Source organism: Carcharodon carcharias, chromosome 28, assembly GCF_017639515.1.
Source record: "Carcharodon carcharias isolate sCarCar2 chromosome 28, sCarCar2.pri, whole genome shotgun sequence".
NCBI classification, from domain to species: domain Eukaryota; kingdom Metazoa; phylum Chordata; class Chondrichthyes; order Lamniformes; family Lamnidae; genus Carcharodon; species Carcharodon carcharias.
In genome coordinates this window covers 21,583,256-21,602,136 of record NC_054494.1, presented here as the reverse complement: position 1 = coordinate 21,602,136, position 18,881 = coordinate 21,583,256, and the positions used below count along the sequence as shown (strand labels likewise).

The 18,881-nt window shown below is 44.1% G+C and overlaps 1 protein-coding gene across 1 annotated transcript in view; it reads right to left on the bottom strand.

The window, feature by feature from the left end:
* Nucleotides 1-14,354, bottom strand: part of LOC121270783 (probable rhodanese domain-containing dual specificity protein phosphatase) — a 28,098-nt gene extending 13,744 nt beyond the window's left edge. Inside the window, exons 1-2 of the mRNA XM_041176223.1 lie at nucleotides 14,185-14,354; nucleotides 10,504-10,721 (exon numbers count right to left, since the gene is read on the bottom strand). Of these exons, the coding sequence (XP_041032157.1) occupies nucleotides 10,504-10,721; nucleotides 14,185-14,354 (388 nt within the window). The remainder of the gene's footprint in view (nucleotides 1-10,503; nucleotides 10,722-14,184) is intronic.
* Nucleotides 14,355-18,881: the final 4,527 nt, after the last annotated feature.

Sequence of the window (18,881 nt, the reverse complement as noted above, 5' to 3'; positions counted from 1 at the left end):
ATGACCAGGATCTGGTCTGTGAAATCCTGTGAATGTTGCTCTAGTGCTCCCTCTGCTGACCAGCAGGTGATTAAAAACTGCATTTCAATTACTTATAACCAGCATCTCAAGTGTGTCAACAGATGTTTGAAAGACTTTGGCCTTGAAAATCGATGTTGCTCATAATTTACAAGGGCGGCAGAATCCTGATGCAATGTTGAATCATCTGGATGGCTCCGTGGGATGGGACTCCCTTTATCAGGAGTGTGGCCTTAGTCCTTGTTAGACTCAGTGGGCTGAATTTTAAGTTGACCGGGTGGGCGTGTGCGCAACCCGATCAGGCACGAAATTGCGCGAGATGACATTGGGCGAGCGTCCCGACATCATCGTGCACTCACGCAATATTTCATCTGGCGGGCGCGCAAAGTCAGAAGTGCTCCCGCCAACCGCTAAGAGGGCGATTAAACCCATAACGGTGCAATTGTCTGCTATATTTCATTGCGTTTCCAACCTTACAGTTGGTGGACGTCAAATCGGCCAGGCAACTTGTACATTTTTCATGAAACCTCATCCATAAAATAAAATAAAAATAAAAATCTGTGGGCAGCATTTTCATCACCTATATTTTCAGGTGCCTGATTGTGATGCTCAAACGTTTTTTTTCTGTTTTTTAAAACCTTATTGGAACATGTTTGGGTTTGCAGCTCCCTGAGGCAGCTCTCTGCCTTCAGGGAGATTTCTCTCAGTGCCTGCCCGCCTGTGCCTGCGCTGACATCAGTGCCTGCCCTCTTCCTGTCCCCCCACCCCCCAGCAGCTCTGAGCTTCTCAGCGCCCGTTTCACATTGGCTGCCCGTTAATTGGCCAGCCAGCGTGAAATCACGGTCAGCAGTCCGGTTCCCGACCAACCCTGGGCCTGCCAATCACACCTGCCCCACCCCCACCCCCCCAGCTAAAAATTCAGGCCAGTGTATGTTCAGTGGCAGAACACTAAAGATATGGCAGGGCATTGGGAGAACTTTCCTGCTCTTCTTCAAATTGTGCCAAGGGACATGGGATCTTTTGCATCCATCTGAACAGGCAGGTGAGCCTCAGTTTAACATCTTTCCTGAAAGATTGGTACCTCTGACACTGCCATTCATGGTGTTAATCTTGAGACACACTGATTATTTTTGTACTCTTCCTCCTCCTCCTTGCTAGGGTTCACTATACTTTCCCTCCTACATTGTCCTCTGCCCTTTGACCCTGCTATGACCCACTTTCTGGCCCAGAATGAGACTATGTGTAAACACCACAATTTCTCTACATAAGAAATGTTGTAGTGTGTGCTTTATGACAGGAGCGATAAAACACTCAAGGAAGTAACCTGAGTGTTCCTTTAAGCCCACACGATATAATTGCTGTCCCTTCCTGAAATTTTGATTGGGCTAAATTTTATGAGGTGCTGTACCCCCCCACCCCCCCACACCGCATAAAATGTCAGTTGTGAGCCCGTCCACAAGAAAGCCAGCTGCCCCACAGCCATTTTATGCTTGGCAAGGTGTTAACTGGACCAGGGCAAGCTTCCACTCCCATCTGGGGAGCTAGCCCCACCTTAGAGAGCTGCTTCTGATTGGCCAGCAGCTCTGTAGTCCCAGCAACCTCAGGTCCGAGTGGTGATCACCGCTGGGACTAAGCCAGTCCCTGAAGAAGAGTAGGCTATGGAGGCCGGTTTGAAGATAAGTCTGGGATATTGATGGGTCCTGGCTGGAAGGTCCCAGCGATGGGCGTGAGGTGGGAGGTGGGTAGGTTCGAGAGACTGGCGCAGGGAGGGTTAAAGAGGGGTATGACTTGGGGGTGTGGGGGTGTGGGGTGACTGATGGGCACAAGCGACGCCCAAAGGAGTTGTTTTCGCCCCCTTGTCTGACACCAGCCCGCCCAGTAAAAGCTGCCGGCTTACCTACTTGGTGTGAGCCTCCCTCTGCCACGGCTAAGAAAAGATAGCAGGTGGGAGGGGGGGGGGGGGAGGGGTGTGTGAGACAATTAAGTGCCCATTAATTGTCTCCATTGCCCCCATAAAATGAGAGACAAATCGAGGGTGGGCGGGAAGGTCATATGCTGCATTTTACACAGCCCCCTGCCTTCAAACCTGCTGACAGGGGAGTGTAAAATCCAGCCTTGTCCTTAACCAGGTCCTTAAGTCCAGTGGTCAGGTTGGCTTTTGGATTTAATTTGTTTTTAAGTATGATTGCTGGAATCAGTTTGATGCTGTGGCCCTTTGGTGAGGAACTTTCTCTACAGAGCAGTAATAATTGAGTTCATTCCCTTTGTTAATACTATTTTTTAAAAATGTGACACAGAAACAGGTAATAGCGTAACACCTGTAGTGAGATGGAGACATTCCAAAACCTTTGGAAGTACCGTAAATGAACAAAGTGTAATGTGTACATGCAAATCAATATCACAGCTTCCAAGAACAAAGTTTACATCATAACACTAAAATTGACTCTTGTGTCTGTAGAATCGCACTGTGGGAGGCTCCTTAGTCAAATAAAACAAACTTCATTGACACGAGAGCTTCCATGGCTGCTTGTAACTCTTTTGAGTACAAACGTGTTTCCACTATTCCTATTCAGATGAAATTACATTGTTTCATAGTTTGCCATTGTGAGATTTGAAGTCTTGATCTTGGGGTTATAAGCCCAGTACCATAACCACTTGGCTATTTAGGCCAAGCCCCCTCCATGGCTACTTGCATCCAGCCAGCCCCTCACACAGCCATTTTTTTTTCCCTAGGAAACCCCGCCCTAGAATTTATTCCCCTGAGCTCGCCACACATTGGTTGAACAAATCACATGGTCCCCTACTCAGTTGAACTGGTCTTAAAGTGGCAGCCATCAATCACAGCCTCATATTGCAGTAATCCTTTGAAGAAATTGCTAACTTGATTTTTAATTGTGGTATGTAGAAATACGCGCCTTTAATTAATTACTTTGTGTGTGTGTGTGTGTGTTTCATGTACTTGACCTTTTGTGAGGTTTATATGTTTCCTTTCTTCTGACTGAATCAAAAAAGCTTCTGCTGAGATAACAAAACTCCTATTAAGATTAAAGTACATTTGTTAATATTAGTTTACAGAGTAACACCTGATGTAAAAATATTTCTAAAACCAATCACAAATACATGAGACAGCTTCCTTGTTCAACACCAAATGTGCCTCTTATTCCCTCTACAGGCACTTATGTGAACAATAATCATTGTTTTTTAAAAATCTATCAAACAGGCAAATGTCAAGCTTCAATAAGGAACTCTTCCACCTCTGCTGATTTGCATGTAATTGCATCAAAAATATGCCACCCCAAGGTATCCATGGAAACCTGTTGCCATGGAGATGCCCGGATTTCTGGTGGGCAGGAGGAAATGGAGATTGGAACTTGAGTTTGGGATTCAAGAAGTGTAGCTCAGCTTAACTTTGAGAGAAGAAACAAACATTTTCAACCAAGGCTGGGCACAATGCCTGGTTGGTGTTAACCCTGCTTTGTGTGAGATACACACAAAAACAGAGCTCAGTGTGATACTTCTTAGTGCCACCTGACTCAGCTCAGAGAATTGGCTAGCAGAGAGACCAGTGTGTCAAATTGTCTTTAATGTATTCATGCACCGTCTCCTTCGCTAAGCTCATGTGGATGACATAACTGGAGTAGAAGCTTTGTTATTCAAATATCTCTCTCAAACACAGAGAAGAAGAATTGAACAAAGTGAGTTATTCACAAGGGAATTAACTCATCAACAATCTGAATAATCCTGTTTCTCAATACAGCACAAAAATCAATTTTGCATAAATTTTGTACGTTTTGGGGAATTGTCCCATCCATGTTTGGTGTTTTCACACTTCGACTGCTAGGTTTTAAATTAACATTTGAGTATTGAGTCTCCCTGCCTGTTCTTACAGCTGAGCCATATTTTGCAATGCAAATTAATCATGAGCACTAAGCTTCGCCAACCAAGGGGCAGGTTGTCAATTAGTCTTTTCTTATAGCATAATTCAGGTACATTTGGGTTTGAGCTGAATTTTGCCACCCTACATGAGAAGTGCTTAGTCTTAAATCCACCCATATGTTTTCTGTTATATTTGAATGCTCTCTGATTAATGAAATATGAATGTATTGATAGTGCCTGCAGTATCAATACTCTGCTGTTTGTATGCTAACTTGTATCAAGTCCCATCCCTTCGTCACCCCTACATGGGCTCCCCGTCCAGCAACTCCTCAGTTTTAAAATTTTCATCCTTGTTTTCAAATCCTTGGCCTCACCCCTCTCCATCTCTGTAATCTCCTCCAGTCCTACAACTCCCTGAGATATCTGCACTCCTCCAAATCTGGTCTCTTGAGAATCCCCAATTTCTTTCACTCACCTTAGATGACCATGCCTCCAGCTGCTCTGCACTCTGGGATTCCCTCCCTAAACCTCTCCACCTCCATAACTCTCTCCTCCTTTAAGATACTTGTTAAAATTTATCTTTTTGACCAAGCTTTTGATCATCTGCCCTAATATCTCATAATATCACTCAAATTCTGTTTGATAATGGTTCTGTCAAGCGCTTAGGATGTCTTACTTTGTTAAAGATGCTGTAAAAATGCAAGACAATTTTTAAAGAATGGGTTGAATATGTTTTGCTTTGGCCCAGATAAAATGCATACAAACATATAAAATAGGAGCAGGAGGAGGCCATTCAGCCCCTCAAGCTGGTTCCATCATTCAATAAGATCATGGCTGATCTGATTGTGGCCTCAACTCCATGTTCACACCTACCTGCAATAACCTTTGACTCCCTTGTTAGTCAAGAATTTATCTACCTCTGCCTTGGATATATTCAATGACCCAGCCTCCACTGCTCTCTGGTGTAGAGAATTCCAAAGACTACCAACCCTCTGAGAGAAGGAATTCCTCCTCATCTCCATCTTAAATGCGAGACTCCTTATTTCTAAATTGCGCCTCTATAGTTATAGGGCAGAATTTTTAGATCGGCGGGTTCGGGTTCAGGTTTAGTTGGGGAACGGACCACCGATTGCGATTGGCCCCCGACTGCGATTTCACACTGGCTGGCCAATTAGCAGCCGGCCAGCGTGAAGCTCGTGCTGAAATGCTCAGCGCTGCTGGAGTGGGGGCGGGAGGAGGATGGGCGCTGACGTAAGTGCGGGCGTGAGCGAGAGCTGAATGAAAGCTTCCTGAAGGCAGAGAGCTGCCTCGGGGAGCTGAAGACTTGAAAACAATTAAATAAAATTTTGAAAATCAGGGGAAAACTGTCCAAGCAGCACAATCCGTCACCTGAACATATATATGATAAAAATTTTGTCTTTAGATTTTTATTCTTTCTAGTTTAATAACGGAAGCTTCATCCCGCCCTTGGGTGAAATCTCACGAAAAATGCAAAGGCCGCCTGGCCGATTTGCCCATCCGCCTTCTGTAAGGTTGGAGGGACCACCAGAAATCGGGGACAATTGCAACTTTAATTATACTAACTGGCCTTTTAATTGTCGGCAGGGGCGTTTCCGACCTCTGCGTGTGCTGGCTGACCGAAATATCGTGCAAGCGCAGGATGATGCCGGGACGCTCACCCGATGTCATCTCGTGTGACTTTGCATTCGATTGGGTACAGCACACGCCCGCACACCAACCTAAAAATTCTGCCCCTAGACTCTCCCACAAGGGGAAACATTCTTTCAGCATCCACCATATCAAGTCCCCTCGGGATCTTATGTTTCAATAAAGTCACCTCTCATGCTTCTAAACCCCAGTGGATACAGGGCCCAACCTGTCTAACCCTTCCTCATAGGATAACCCCTTCATCCCAGGAATCAGTCAAGTGAACCTTCTCTGAGCTGCTTCTAAGTTAAAATATTAAACTTCCTGTGAATTAAAAATGTTAAAATTATTCAGTTCTCATGTTCAGCATTGTGTTGAAAAGTTTCACTGAATAACAACGGTTCAGCATTTTCATAGAATCAGAGTATAGCCCAGAACGAGGGCATTCGGCCCATTGAGTCTGCACTGGCTCTTTCAAAGAACAATCCAGTTAGTCCCACTGTCCCAATCTTTCCCTCATATCCCTGCAATTATTTCTCTTTCAGATATTTATCCAATTCCCTTTTGAAGATAAATATTGTATCTGTACTCACCACCCTATCAGGCAATGCATTCCAAATCCTAACTACTCATTGCATAAAACAGTTTTCCCCATATCACCTCAGGTTCTTTTGGAAGTTGCCTTAAATCTGTGCCCTCTGGTCAAGCAATATTTCAGGCATTGGAAACAGTTCCTCTTCATTCATTCTTCTAAACCCTTCACAATTTTAAGCGTCCTATTTGTCCCTTGTTGTCAGTCAGTCTAATTCTTGTGATTACTCTGAATGCATTTTTAGATATCTTGAATTACTGCAGCGGTAAATTAAACCTTGATGCATTGCTGATGAATTTACTCTTCTGAATGCTCTGTGTCTCCAGAGGTCATTGTTCAGAAGAAGCCCTTCTGTTTGATATATTTGAACACATCAGAGATCAGTCTTCGTTATTTGAGCTTTCAATTCACTAAATAGCAGCAAGCCTTCATTTGAGACAATGGAAGTCGATTTTTTAAAAGTCTGTTCATACGGACTCGAAACGTTAACTCTGTCTTCCTCTCCACAGATGCTGTCAGACCTGCCAAAATTTTCCAGCTATTTTTGTTTTTGTTCCATTTTTTAAAAGGTTGACACCACTAACCTGCCATCCCACCTCGCACCCACCACCTCCAAATGGGATTTAATGGGTTTTTATTGGAAAAAGAGATGAAACAAACAGAGGCACAGATTGTGAAACATGTTGGATTTTAAGCTCTGGAATTCAAATTCAAGTGCAGGCAGTTGGTGAATTGGTGGTCTCTTTGTATTTTTGGTGAAACCCAGCTTTAATGCCCAATTTTTTTTTCAACCAATTATGACTAAAGTCTGAAACTTGACATTGATGTGTCACAGACATGGCCAGGTCAATCTTTGATACATAAAGATTGGTTAAACTTGAAAGGTTCTTGAACTCCCTAACTTGCAGTTCCAAAAGTAATCACTGAATATTCATCGGGAGATGGAGTCCTGATTGATTTCCCTGTCCTAACCAAGGGTGGTAAAGCCAAGTAGAGAGCCTCTGGTAGATGTACAAACTCAAGAGTGACTAATTAAGGCAGTTAATGGGGAGGCAGTGGCATTGTGGTATTGTCGCTGGACTAGTAACTGAGAGACCCAGGGTAATGCTCCTGGGACTGGGGTTTGAATCCCATCATAGTAGATGGTGGAATTTGAATTCAATAATATCTGGAATTAAAAGTCTAATGAGATGACCATGAACTGATTGTTGTAAAACCCATCTGGTTCATGAATGCCCTTTAGGGAAGGAAAACTGGCCTGCATGTGACTCCAGACCCACAACAAATTGGTTGACTTTTAAATGCCCTTTGAAATGGCCTCACAAGCCACTCAGTTCTATCAAACTGCTACAAAGTCTCAAAAAAGGAATGGAACCAGACAGACCACCTGAAACTAGGAACGACAATGGCAGCCTCAGCCCTGTCGACCCTGAAAAGCCCTCCTTCCAAACATCTAGTGTCAAGAGTGGAACAACTACCTCACAGACTAGTCAAGCAATAGCCTGACATAGACATCCTCACGGAATCATATCTTACAGATATTGTCCCAGAATCCACCACCACCATTCCTGGGTATGTCTTGTCCCACTGGCAGGATAGACGCAGCGGAAGTGGTGGTACAGTGGTATTCATCAGAAGGGAGTTGCCCTTGGAGTCTTCGACATTGAGTCTGGACCCCATGAAGTCCCATGGCATCAGGTCAAACATGGGCAAGGAAGCCTCCTGCTGATTACCATGTACCGTCCTCCCTCAGCTGATGAATCAGTGCTCCTCCATGTTGAACATCACTGGGTGGGGGCCTTCAATGTCCATCAGCAAGAGTGGCTCGGTAGCACCACTACTGACCAAGCTGGCCGAGTCCTAAAGGACATAGCTGCTAGACTGGGTCTGCGGCAGGTAGTGAGGGAACCAACAAGAGGGAAAAACATACTTGACCTCATCCTCACCAACCTGCCTGCTGCAGATGCATCTGTCCATGACAGTATCGGTAGGAGTGACCACCACACAGTCATTGTAGAGACAAAGTCCCACCTTCATATCGAGGGTACCCTCCATCGTGCTAAATGGGATAGAGTTTGAATAGATCTAGCAACTCAAGACTGAGCATCCATGAGGCATTGTGGGCCATTAACAGCAGCAGAATTGCACTTGAGCATAATCTGTAACCTCATGGGCTAGCATATCCCCCACTCTACCATTACCATCAAGCCAGGGGATCAACCCTGGTTCAATGAAGAGTGCAGGAGGGCATGCCAGGAGCAGCACCAGGCATACCTAAAAATGAGGTGTCAACCTGGTGAAGCTATCACACAGGATGATTTGTGTGCCAAACAGCATAAGCAGCAAGTGATAGAGCTAAGTGGTCCCACAATCAATGGATCAGATCTAAGCTCTGCAGTCCTGCCACATCCAGCCATGAATGATGGTAGACAATTAAACAACTCACTGGAGGAGGAGGCTCCACAAATATCCCCATTCTCACATCCTCAATGGTGGAGGAGCCCAGCACATCAGTGCAAAAGGTAAGGCTGAAGCATTTGCTACAATCTCCAGCAAAAGTGCCGAGTGGATGATCCATCTTGGCCTCCTCCGGATGCCAGTCTTCAGCCAACTCAATTCACTCCACGTAATATATCAAGAAACGGCTGAAGGCACTGGATACTGCAAAGGCTATGGGCCCTGACAATATTCTGGCAATAGTACTGAAGACTTGTGCTCCAGAACTTGCCGCACCCCTAGCCAAGCTGTTCTAGTACAGCTACAACACTGGCATCTACCCAGCTATGTGGAAAATTGCCCAGGTATGTCCTGTACACAAAAAGTAGGACAAATCCAACTTGGCCAATTACCACCCCATCAGTCTACTCTCGATCATCAGTAAAGTAATGGAAGAGGTCATCAACAGTGTTATCAAGCAGCATTTGCTTAGCAATAACCTGCTCAGTTTGGGTTCTGCCAGAGCCACCCAGCTAATGACCTCATTACAGCCTTGGTTCAAACATGGACAAAAGAGCTGAACTCCTGAGGTGAGGTGAGAGTGACTGCCCTTGACATCAAGGCCACATTTGACCGAGTGTGGCATCAAGGAGCCCTAGCAAAACTGAGTCAAGGGGAATTAAAGGGAAACCTCTCCGCTGGTTGGAGTCATACTTAGCACAAAGGAAGATGGTTGTGGTTGTTGGGGGTCAGTTATCTCAGCTCCAGGACACCACTGCAGGAGTTCCTCAGGGTAGTGTCCTTGGCCCAACCATCTTCAGCTGCTTCATCAATGACCTTCCTTCCATCGTAAGGTCAGAAGTGGGGATGTTTGCTGATGATTGCATGATGTTCAGCACTATTTACGTCTCCTCAAATACAGAAGCAGTCCATGTTCAAATACAACAAAACCTGGACAATATCCAGACTTGGGCTGACAAGTTTGCACCACACAAGTGTCAGGCAATGACCATCTCCAACAAGAGAGAATCTAACCATCACTGCTTGATGTTCAATGATATTACCATCACTGAATCCCCCACTATCAACATCCTGGTGGTTACCATTGACCAGAAACTGAACAGGACTAGTCACATAAATACTGTGGTTACAAGAGCAGGTCAGAGGCTAGGAATCCTGTGATGAGTAACTTACCTCTTGACTCCCCAAAGGCTGTCCACCATCTACAAGTCAGTAATGGAATACTCTGCACTTGCCTGGATGAGTGCAGCTCCCACAATGCTCAAGAAGCTTGACAACACCCAAGACAAAGCAGCCCGCTTGATTGGCACCACATCCACAAACATTCACTCCCTCCACCACCGACGCACAGTAGCAGCAGTGTGTACCACCTACAAGATGCCCTGTAGGAATTCACCAAGGCTCCTTAGACATCACCTTCCAAACCCACGATCACGACCATCTAGAAGGACAAGGGCAGCAGATAAATGGGAACACCACCCCTGGAAGTTCCACTCCAAGTCATTCGCCATCCTGACTTGGAAATATATCACCGTTCCTTCACTTGGCTGGGTCAAAATCCTGGAACTCCCTCCCTAACAGCACTGTGGGTGTACCAACACCACATGGACTGCAGCGGTTCAAGAAGGCAGCTCAACACCACCTTCTCAAAGGCAACCAGGGATGGGCAATAAATGCTGGCCCAGCCAGCGAAGTCCACATCCCCTGAATGAATTAAAAAAAGTTAAAATCTGAACTATATAGATTGAGGATAAAACCTAGGACTGCTCCAGTTTATATAGTTCAATTAATAATTACCTTAAACAGCTGAGTTACTGGGAGAACATTATGCACATCATTTTTTCCCTTTTATAATACAATCAAGAATCAAGACAGCTTATAAGATTATTTGAAATGTTAGAATGGTTTCTTACCTCCCAATGTATCAAGTGCCTGATGTATATAGTCACTTGCAGAATAGAAATATGCAGCAATGTCAAAATTTGGTAAGTCACGAGCTGCTATACCATAATAATCCACACTGGTACCATAGAAATCTTGGCATCCACTGGACGCAATCTGTTTGTGTGCAGCATTTAATACATGAGTGATACCCAACTTCCACAGGCGGAATCTGTCATGGGCTACTGTCCTAATGAGGCAAGATACATCAGAAAATATTTTATGAATGTACAATCATGTTTACAATGCAATTTGAGTACTGTTTCTTGTACAGTGGGTGAAGTGTTGTGCTTCTCAAGGTGAGGGACCTTGGTTATGAAAATAGCTCACTTTTCCAATTTGGACACAATAGTGTCAGCGTTAAATTCTCCCTTATCAGGTACAGCACACCCGGAAGTAAATTAATGTTCCCTTTACTCTCACCAGCCCAAAATACCTCTCAATGCACCAGAGAGGATTTTTGATGGTGCAGAGGAGCTTTACCAGAATGGATGCAGAGATGAGGGATTTTAGCTGCAAGATTAGATTGGAGAAGGTGGAGCAAAAGAGATTGAGGAGAGATTTGATGGATATGCACAAGATTATGACAAATTTGGATAAGGTAGTCAAGCAAAGACTGTTCCCATCAGCTGATGATGCAAGGACTAGGGGACATAGGTTTAAGATTTTGGGCAAAAGATATAGGGGGAGGGGTGCGAGGAAAAACATTTACTTAGTCTATGTAGTGGCCTGGGATTTGCTGCCCACGAGCAGAAGTGATGGATGGAGCTTTCCATTTTGCAGAATGATTTCAAAAGAAAATTGGATTGACACTTGAAAGAGATAAACTTGCAGGTCTACAAGGGTGGGGGAATGAGACTGCTGGCTCTCCATAGAGCAATCCAGTCATCGACTCTATGGCCTCCTTCTGTAAATGACTCCATGATTCTATATCATCATATTTAGCAGCCTCTCTGAAAGGATTGTCAATTTGTACTAAATTCTCCAATAGTTTCATGCCCACAGTGATAGGGGACTGTTTTAGAAATGTCAAACCATCACCACACCCTCTGGCTTGAATCAATTCAGCCCTTGGAGCTAAAACAACTGTCTTAGCTTATTCTGTCACCTGACACATGAATCAAAGTGTTTAGTGTAATGTTTCCGATCTCTGTAACCCATGACACTGCTACTTTGTTGAAACATAAGTTTGCAGGTCGTGGTTCATTGGGTAAGCAGCAAGCCAGGCAATTTACCTCTGTTGTTTTATTTATTGTTACTTTAGCATCCTGGTGTTCCCTTACTCACATTTGACATACATTAATTGCAAGGCATACACGAGAAATTACTTAAGGGAACCTCTGGGAATCGTTCATCTGCTTATCTCTCAAACTCTGAGTTAAGAGCCAGAATTTTTGGCTCGGCGAGCAAGGGCGGGGCCCACTCGCCAAGGGGTAAAATGATGCCCAGTGACATTGAGCAGGCATCCTGACATCACCGCACGGGATTTAGATTTTCAGTTCACCAAACTGTCAAAGGCCTATTAAGGCCGTTTAAATATCAATTAAAGTAATAAACTGAGCTGCCCGTCCAACGTTAAGGTTGGCGATGGGCAGACCAAGAGTCCAGGCGGCCCTCGCATTTTTCATGGAACCTCATCCACGGGCGGGATGAGGTTTCATGAAGGATTCATAAATTAAATAAACCTTTTCATTAATGTTAATAGACATGTCCCAGCTCATGTTACACTGTCACATGAGGGGACATGTCTTAAAATCTTTTCTTTTCTTTAGCTGCCTCAGGGAGATTTCTGCTCGAAAGAGCGCTAGCCCCGACTCAGGGAACCAACCCCCCCCCCCCACCCCCCGACCGCCCGCACAGGGAGCACTCATCGCTTCCGGGTGCATGTCGTGCTGGGTGGGCCTTAACTGGCCTACCCACGTAAAATGGCGGCGCGGACCCGATTGGGGGCACCGATCAGGTTCGCGCCCACCCCAGCACAATCACCCTGACAGTGGGAAAATGCTCCCCCCTGAAATTTAACTCCACTGAGATGTTCAGTTCAGGAGAATACAGCCGTCCAAGTAATGCTGAGAGTCACCCAAAAAGTATTTCTTCAGTCACATCCTTAGCTCATCATTTTCCTTTCTCCATCTTGCCAGCTTCAGCTGACCATCCGATGGGGTGAGCGGTGTTTAACTCTTCCTGCTTGGTGGGAGTGAAGCTGGTGGGCAGGTAAAATGGAACAGTTTAGCTTCCTCTTCCATTCCCGCCAACCTCTGATTTTAAAGCCGTTGGTGGTACCATCAGGTGAGATGTCCAGCTGACCCTAACAATTGCCTGATGCATAAGGTCCTAAAATATTGGAAGGGTAATGATTGCATTGTGACCGGGACCTAAGTGGGGAAGCCCCTGTGACTATCTCAACAAGCCGAACCATGTTGGCATGTTGTGGGAAAGATGAAGGTCAGTGTGAAACTTGACAATTGACCACAAGGCGAGTGAGAGTGACGGCATTGACTCAACTTTCTGACTATCCGTTTTCTTTGATAAAAAAGGTCTGGTCTAGGCTCAACTTCTCATTGGACTTCCTGGCCACACTTGGGGCAGCTCACCACATGAGGAATGCTGGAGCAGAACCCAAGCTTCAAAGTTCTGAATAAGTGTCATATTTGACTCAAAACGTTAACTCTGTTTCTCTGTCCACAGAAGCTGCCAGACCTGCAGAGTATTTCCAGAACTTTCTATTTTTTATTTCAGATTTCCAGCATCTGCAATGTTTTGCTTTTATGTTATTCATGCCTCAATGTCCAGTGTCCAGGCATTGATCTTAGGTTTATTGCTCTTTGGCTGAAGATCGTTCAAAGTTGTTTTCTGTCACACTGCTGAATTATTTGGATCATAGCAATCTTCTCATCATTTTATAAAGCAGTGAAGCTTTCTAGCAATGAGTTTCCAGAGATATTTTTTGAACACTGATCCAGGCAATCATGACAAACACAATTGCAGTCTCTGCCTCAAGCTGCATATGGCCAAACTGCTGCTGATTGACCATCAATTTGTGGCCACCAATCACATGGATCCCCAGACTGAGAAATCCTTATCCACAAAGTCAAAGGCTGGAGAGGGTAGGGAGAATTACACCCCCCTCTCGGTTACCTCACCAAGCCTATTGCCCCTCTAACTTTACCTACAGTTTTGCAAGTTACTTTTATTCCTCTTCTTCAGGAATCCATTTACTAATCATCAGCTTTCCACTCATTGTATGACTGGCATGGATTGCCTTGTTATTTTTTCTACCCTTTTTTTATCTCTACATAAAAGAATAGTGAGAATCCCCCTGATTTTGTGAAATAGACCATATTTGGCACGGAAACAGAGTTTAAAGCCCTTTGTTTCCATTCTTCTTTCCCCCACAATACAGCACATACCAGCACTGGGCAGTTTACAAAAAGATTAAGCCAGCCTTTAAATGAGAGTTTGGAAGGCTCCACCAGCTCACACTGAACACAATTTAAAATATGATGATTTAGACACTCTGTAGAGATCTTAGCTTCTTTCTCCTGCCCAACACCTGCACTCCCCCCACCACTTGCCCACTCACAGGTTTCACCTAATCAGTGTTTCTCAAAACAGTGACCTTGCCAGAACTATCTCTGCTGTTTGGTACTTACATGTCTCCTATATATAGGTTAGGCCAGACCTCGTCGATGCGGCTGAGTGGAACTCTGTTGTTGCGTAAGATTTCCTCCAGCTCTGTGACTGTGGGAGTGTTGACATTTGGGCCAGAGTTCTTAGAAAAAGTGAGATTGCCACTGGCCTGAGTTACGTCTTTTGATGTCATTATAACCTGGGTTTGTTTTGATATTTCTGTGGTTCAGGAGGACAGTTCAGTGTTCACTGTGTTGGAGTCCTTCCCTGCCAGCCTTGGATCATATCCAAATTTTGTGATCTTTATGAACAGGTGCAAATAGAGATTCTGCTAAGTCACACAATATTTTAATTCAGTATCTAAATTCAGATCTTACAGGTACCAAAGTAAAATACTATTCAGGAAACAATGGAAGTTAAAATTAAAGAACTATTTCTTACAAGAACTTTGTCTTTTCAGTTCAATATTGGAAAAAAAAATATTGGGACAAAGCACTCTCAAAAAGATTCTGTCTACCCTCTGGGAATGATATTGAATGTTAAAGTATGTTCCTCGTACAGACACAAGCTAGGTTACAGCTTCATAAGAATAATCATATTGTTAATTAGTCAACTGGCTTCTCTGAGATCAATCAATAACAGCAAGCCAAGACACTCACACGCCACGTTCATTTATTCAAAGTAGAATGCCTTAAACAAAGTATTTACCACCAAGCAAGCTTAGTTAGGAAACAACGGATTTAACAATGAGTTAATTTTAACACCCAAATATGGATGGGCTAGGATATAAAAACATTTAAAATCTCAAATCTGACCTCAATTTGTCTCCAGTCAGACACTTTTGGATTTAATGGAGGTGGAACAAGGGGGTGAACAGCCAAATGGCTCTTAAGAAGCATGTTGGTTATTTAATAATTTAGCATTCCAGAGACCCAGAGTAATGGTCTGGGGACCTGGGTTCGAATCCTGCCATGGCAGATGGTGGAATTTGAATTCAATAAAAATCTGGAATTAAAAGTCAAATGATGACCATGCTTTTTCCTGCCCCCGCAAAATTTTCAGATTTCAACAACCCTCCTTCTTCTCCCCATCAGAATCCCACCATCCAAGCTCTTCCTTCCTCCCCCAGGTCAGGGATCAGACCACCCAGGGACTGGATCACTGCGCCCCTGCACCCCCCACCCCGCCATCCCACTTCCTCAAGATTGGACCTCATCACGCACTCTCACTATCAGCTGCAGGCTCTGTACCCTTGGCTGGGACCTGCTCCGGACTGCTGCCCATTGGACTGGAAGACAAGCCTGTCAATCAGACTGACCTTTAGGCAGGGATCCTGAGGAAAAATAAGTCACATGCTGTGTAGTCAAAACCATACAGCATGTGAGGAATTCCCAGTGTCTGGACTGAAACTTGACCCACAACCTCCCTGGGGTTGGAAAATCTGTTCCTGTCAATCTGAGCACCCATGTCTCTTCAGTAACCTTCCTGCATTACAGGATTACATCTTGTTCACATTTATGTACATTTCTAAGATAGAGTGTACATGATTCAATTGTCCTATTGATAAGAATGAAGCTGACTCAACATTCAGTCAGCCAGTTATCCATTATCTTAATTCTGCCAAAGTGAGTGAGTTCCTCTTATCTTTCCTGTCCCAAAATATCCACACCATTCTTCTAATGAAGGTTTAACAAGGTTATTAACAGGCTGCTCCAGACATGGTATCTTCCTGAGGTTCCAGGAATGATATAAGGGTGCCAGGTGGATTCTGCCTCTCCAAATGATGATTGGGACGGAGAATTGAATGATCAATTACATTTGTGTGCCTTGTCTTTATTAAACTGGAGTGGGAATTTTATATCTTAATCCTTTACTTCCATGCAATCTAACAGCTTTATAAAGTAATGATCCAGTCCCAACATCTTGTATCACAGTATCACAGTATCTTTTACAGTGCAGAAGGAGGCCATTTGGCCCATTGAGTCTGCACTGGCTCTCTGAAAGAGCATTCCACCTAGTCCCATTCCCCTGCCTTATCTTTGTAACCTTGCACATTCTTTCTTTTCAGATAGCAACCCAATTCCCTTTGAATACCTCGATCGAACCTGCCTCCACCACCTTTTTCAGGAAGTTTGTTCCAAACTCCAACCACCCTCTGGGTGAAATTTGTTTTCCTCACATCACATTTACTCCTTTTGCTAATTATTTTGAATCTGTGCCCTCTAGTTCTTGATGTTGAGTGAGAAAATTTTCTCACTATTTACCCTGTCCATACCCCTTGAATACATCTATCAAGTCTCCTCTCAGCCTTATTTTCTCCAAGGAAAGCAGTCCCAACCTCTTCAATCTATCCTCATAGCTACAGCTCTTCATCCCAGGAATCATTCTTGTGAATCTCCTCTGTACTCTCTCCAGTACTTTCACATCCTTCCTCAAGTATGGCACCCAGAACTGGACACAGTACTCCAGATGAGACCTAACTACATGACCTCCTTACTCTTGTACTCAATGCCCCTATCAATAAAGCCTAAGACATTATATGGTTTATTAACTGCTCTCTCAACATGCCCTGCCATCTTCAATGACTTATGTACGTATACACCAAGGTCCCTCTGTTCCTGCACCTCCTTTAGAAGCTCTCCCTTTATGTTATACCGTCTCACCATATCTTTCCTGCCAAAACGAATCACCCCACATTTCTCTGCAGTGAACTTCACCTGCCACTTGTCTGCCCAATCCACCAACATATCTATGTCCTTTTGAAGTTCAAGACTGTCCCCATCACAATTGCCAATATTTCCTTTCTTCGTATCATCTGCAAATTTTGAAATCATGCCCTGCACACCACATTCTAGGTCATTAATACATGTCAGGAAGAGCAAGGATCCCAACACTGACCCTTGAGGAATTCCACTACAAACCTTCCTCCAATCTGAAAAACAACCATTTATTACTAGTCTCTTTCCTGTCACTCAGCCAATTTCTAATCCAAGTGCCTACTTTCCCTTTTATTCCATGAGCTGGAATTTTGCTCACAAGGCTGTTGTGTGGCACTGTATCAAATGTCTTTTGAAAATCCATATGCACCGCTTCAACAGTGTTTCCTTTATCAACCTTCTCTGTTGCCACCTCAAAGAACTTCAGCAAGTTAGTTAAACATGATTTTTCCTTGATGAACCCATGCTGGCTTTCCTTAGTTATCCTGCAGTTGTCTAAGGGATTATTGATTTTATTCCATACTGTAGATTCCAGAAGTTTCCCTAGCACTGAGGTCAAACTGACTGGTCTGTAGTTGTCTGCTTTATCCTTTCACCCCTTTTTGAACAAGGGTGTAACATTCACAATTCTCCAGTCCTCTGGCACCTCCACTAAGGAAGACTGGAAGATTATCACCAGTCTCTCTCCAATTTCCATTCTCACTTCCCTCAGCACCCTTAGATGCATCTCATCCGGTCCTGGTACCTTATCTATTTTAAGAAAAGATAGCCTTTCCAACACCTCCTTCCTCGTGATTGTAAGTTATGTTAGTGTACCAGTTACCTCCTCACTCACCTCGGCCTGGATAGCAAGTTCTTCCTTTGTAAAGACCGATGCAAAGTACTCGTTCAACACCTTTGCTATTTCTCTAGCCTCCACATGCAAGTCCTGTTTTTGTCCCTAATCAGCCCTACCCTTTCTTTCACCACCCTTTTATTATTTACATGCTTGTAGAAGACCTTGGGATGCCCTTTTATGTTCACTGCCAGCCTGTTTTCATCCTCTCTCCTTGCTTTTCTTATTAGTTTCTTCACTTCCTCTCTGGTCCTTCTATATTCAGCCTGATTCTCCACTGTATGTTCTACCTGACATCTGTCGTACGTGCACTTCATCCTTTTCATCTTTACCTCTACCTCTCTCATCACTCAGGGCGCTCTGAATTTATTTGTCCTACCTTTCCCCGTCAGGGGAATATACCTTGACTTCACCTCCAATATTGTTCAGCCACCGTCTTTTCTGCCAACATTTGATTCCAACTCACTCGACTCAGATGCATTCTCATCCCATCGAAGTTGGCTTTCCCCCATTTAATTATCCCTGCTCTGGATTGTTCTCTGTCCTTTTCCATGATACAATGGTCACTGTTGCCTATAGGCTCTCCCATTGATATCTGATCCACTTTGGCCAAAAGTGCATGTCCTATCGTTGGACTGGAAACATACTGCTGTAGAAAATTATCTTGAATGCATTCCAGGAACTCTCCCCCCTCTTGTCCTTTTGTACTATTCCTATCCCAGTCTATATTTGGATAATTAAAGGACCCCATTATGATTACTCTATAACTCTTGCATCTCTCTGTAATTCCTTTGCAAATTTATTTCTCCACATCCCTTCCATTAGTTGGTGGTCTATATACTACTCCAATCAATATTATTGCACACTTTCCCAATCTTTACCTCTAGCTAGAGAGATCCTGACCTTGACCCCTCTGGGACATCCTCTCTCTCCAGTACTATAATTCCATCTTTAACCAATATTTCCCCACCCCCCTCCACAACTTTTCTTCCTTTCCTGTCTCTCCTAAACACCTTATACCAAGGAATATTTAATGCCCAGTCCTGTCCTTCTTTGAGCCAGGTCTCTGTTATAGCAATAATATCATAATTCCATTTGCCAACCTGTGCCTGTAGTTTACCAATCTTATTAACCATACTCTGTGCATTCTCATACATGCACATTAGCC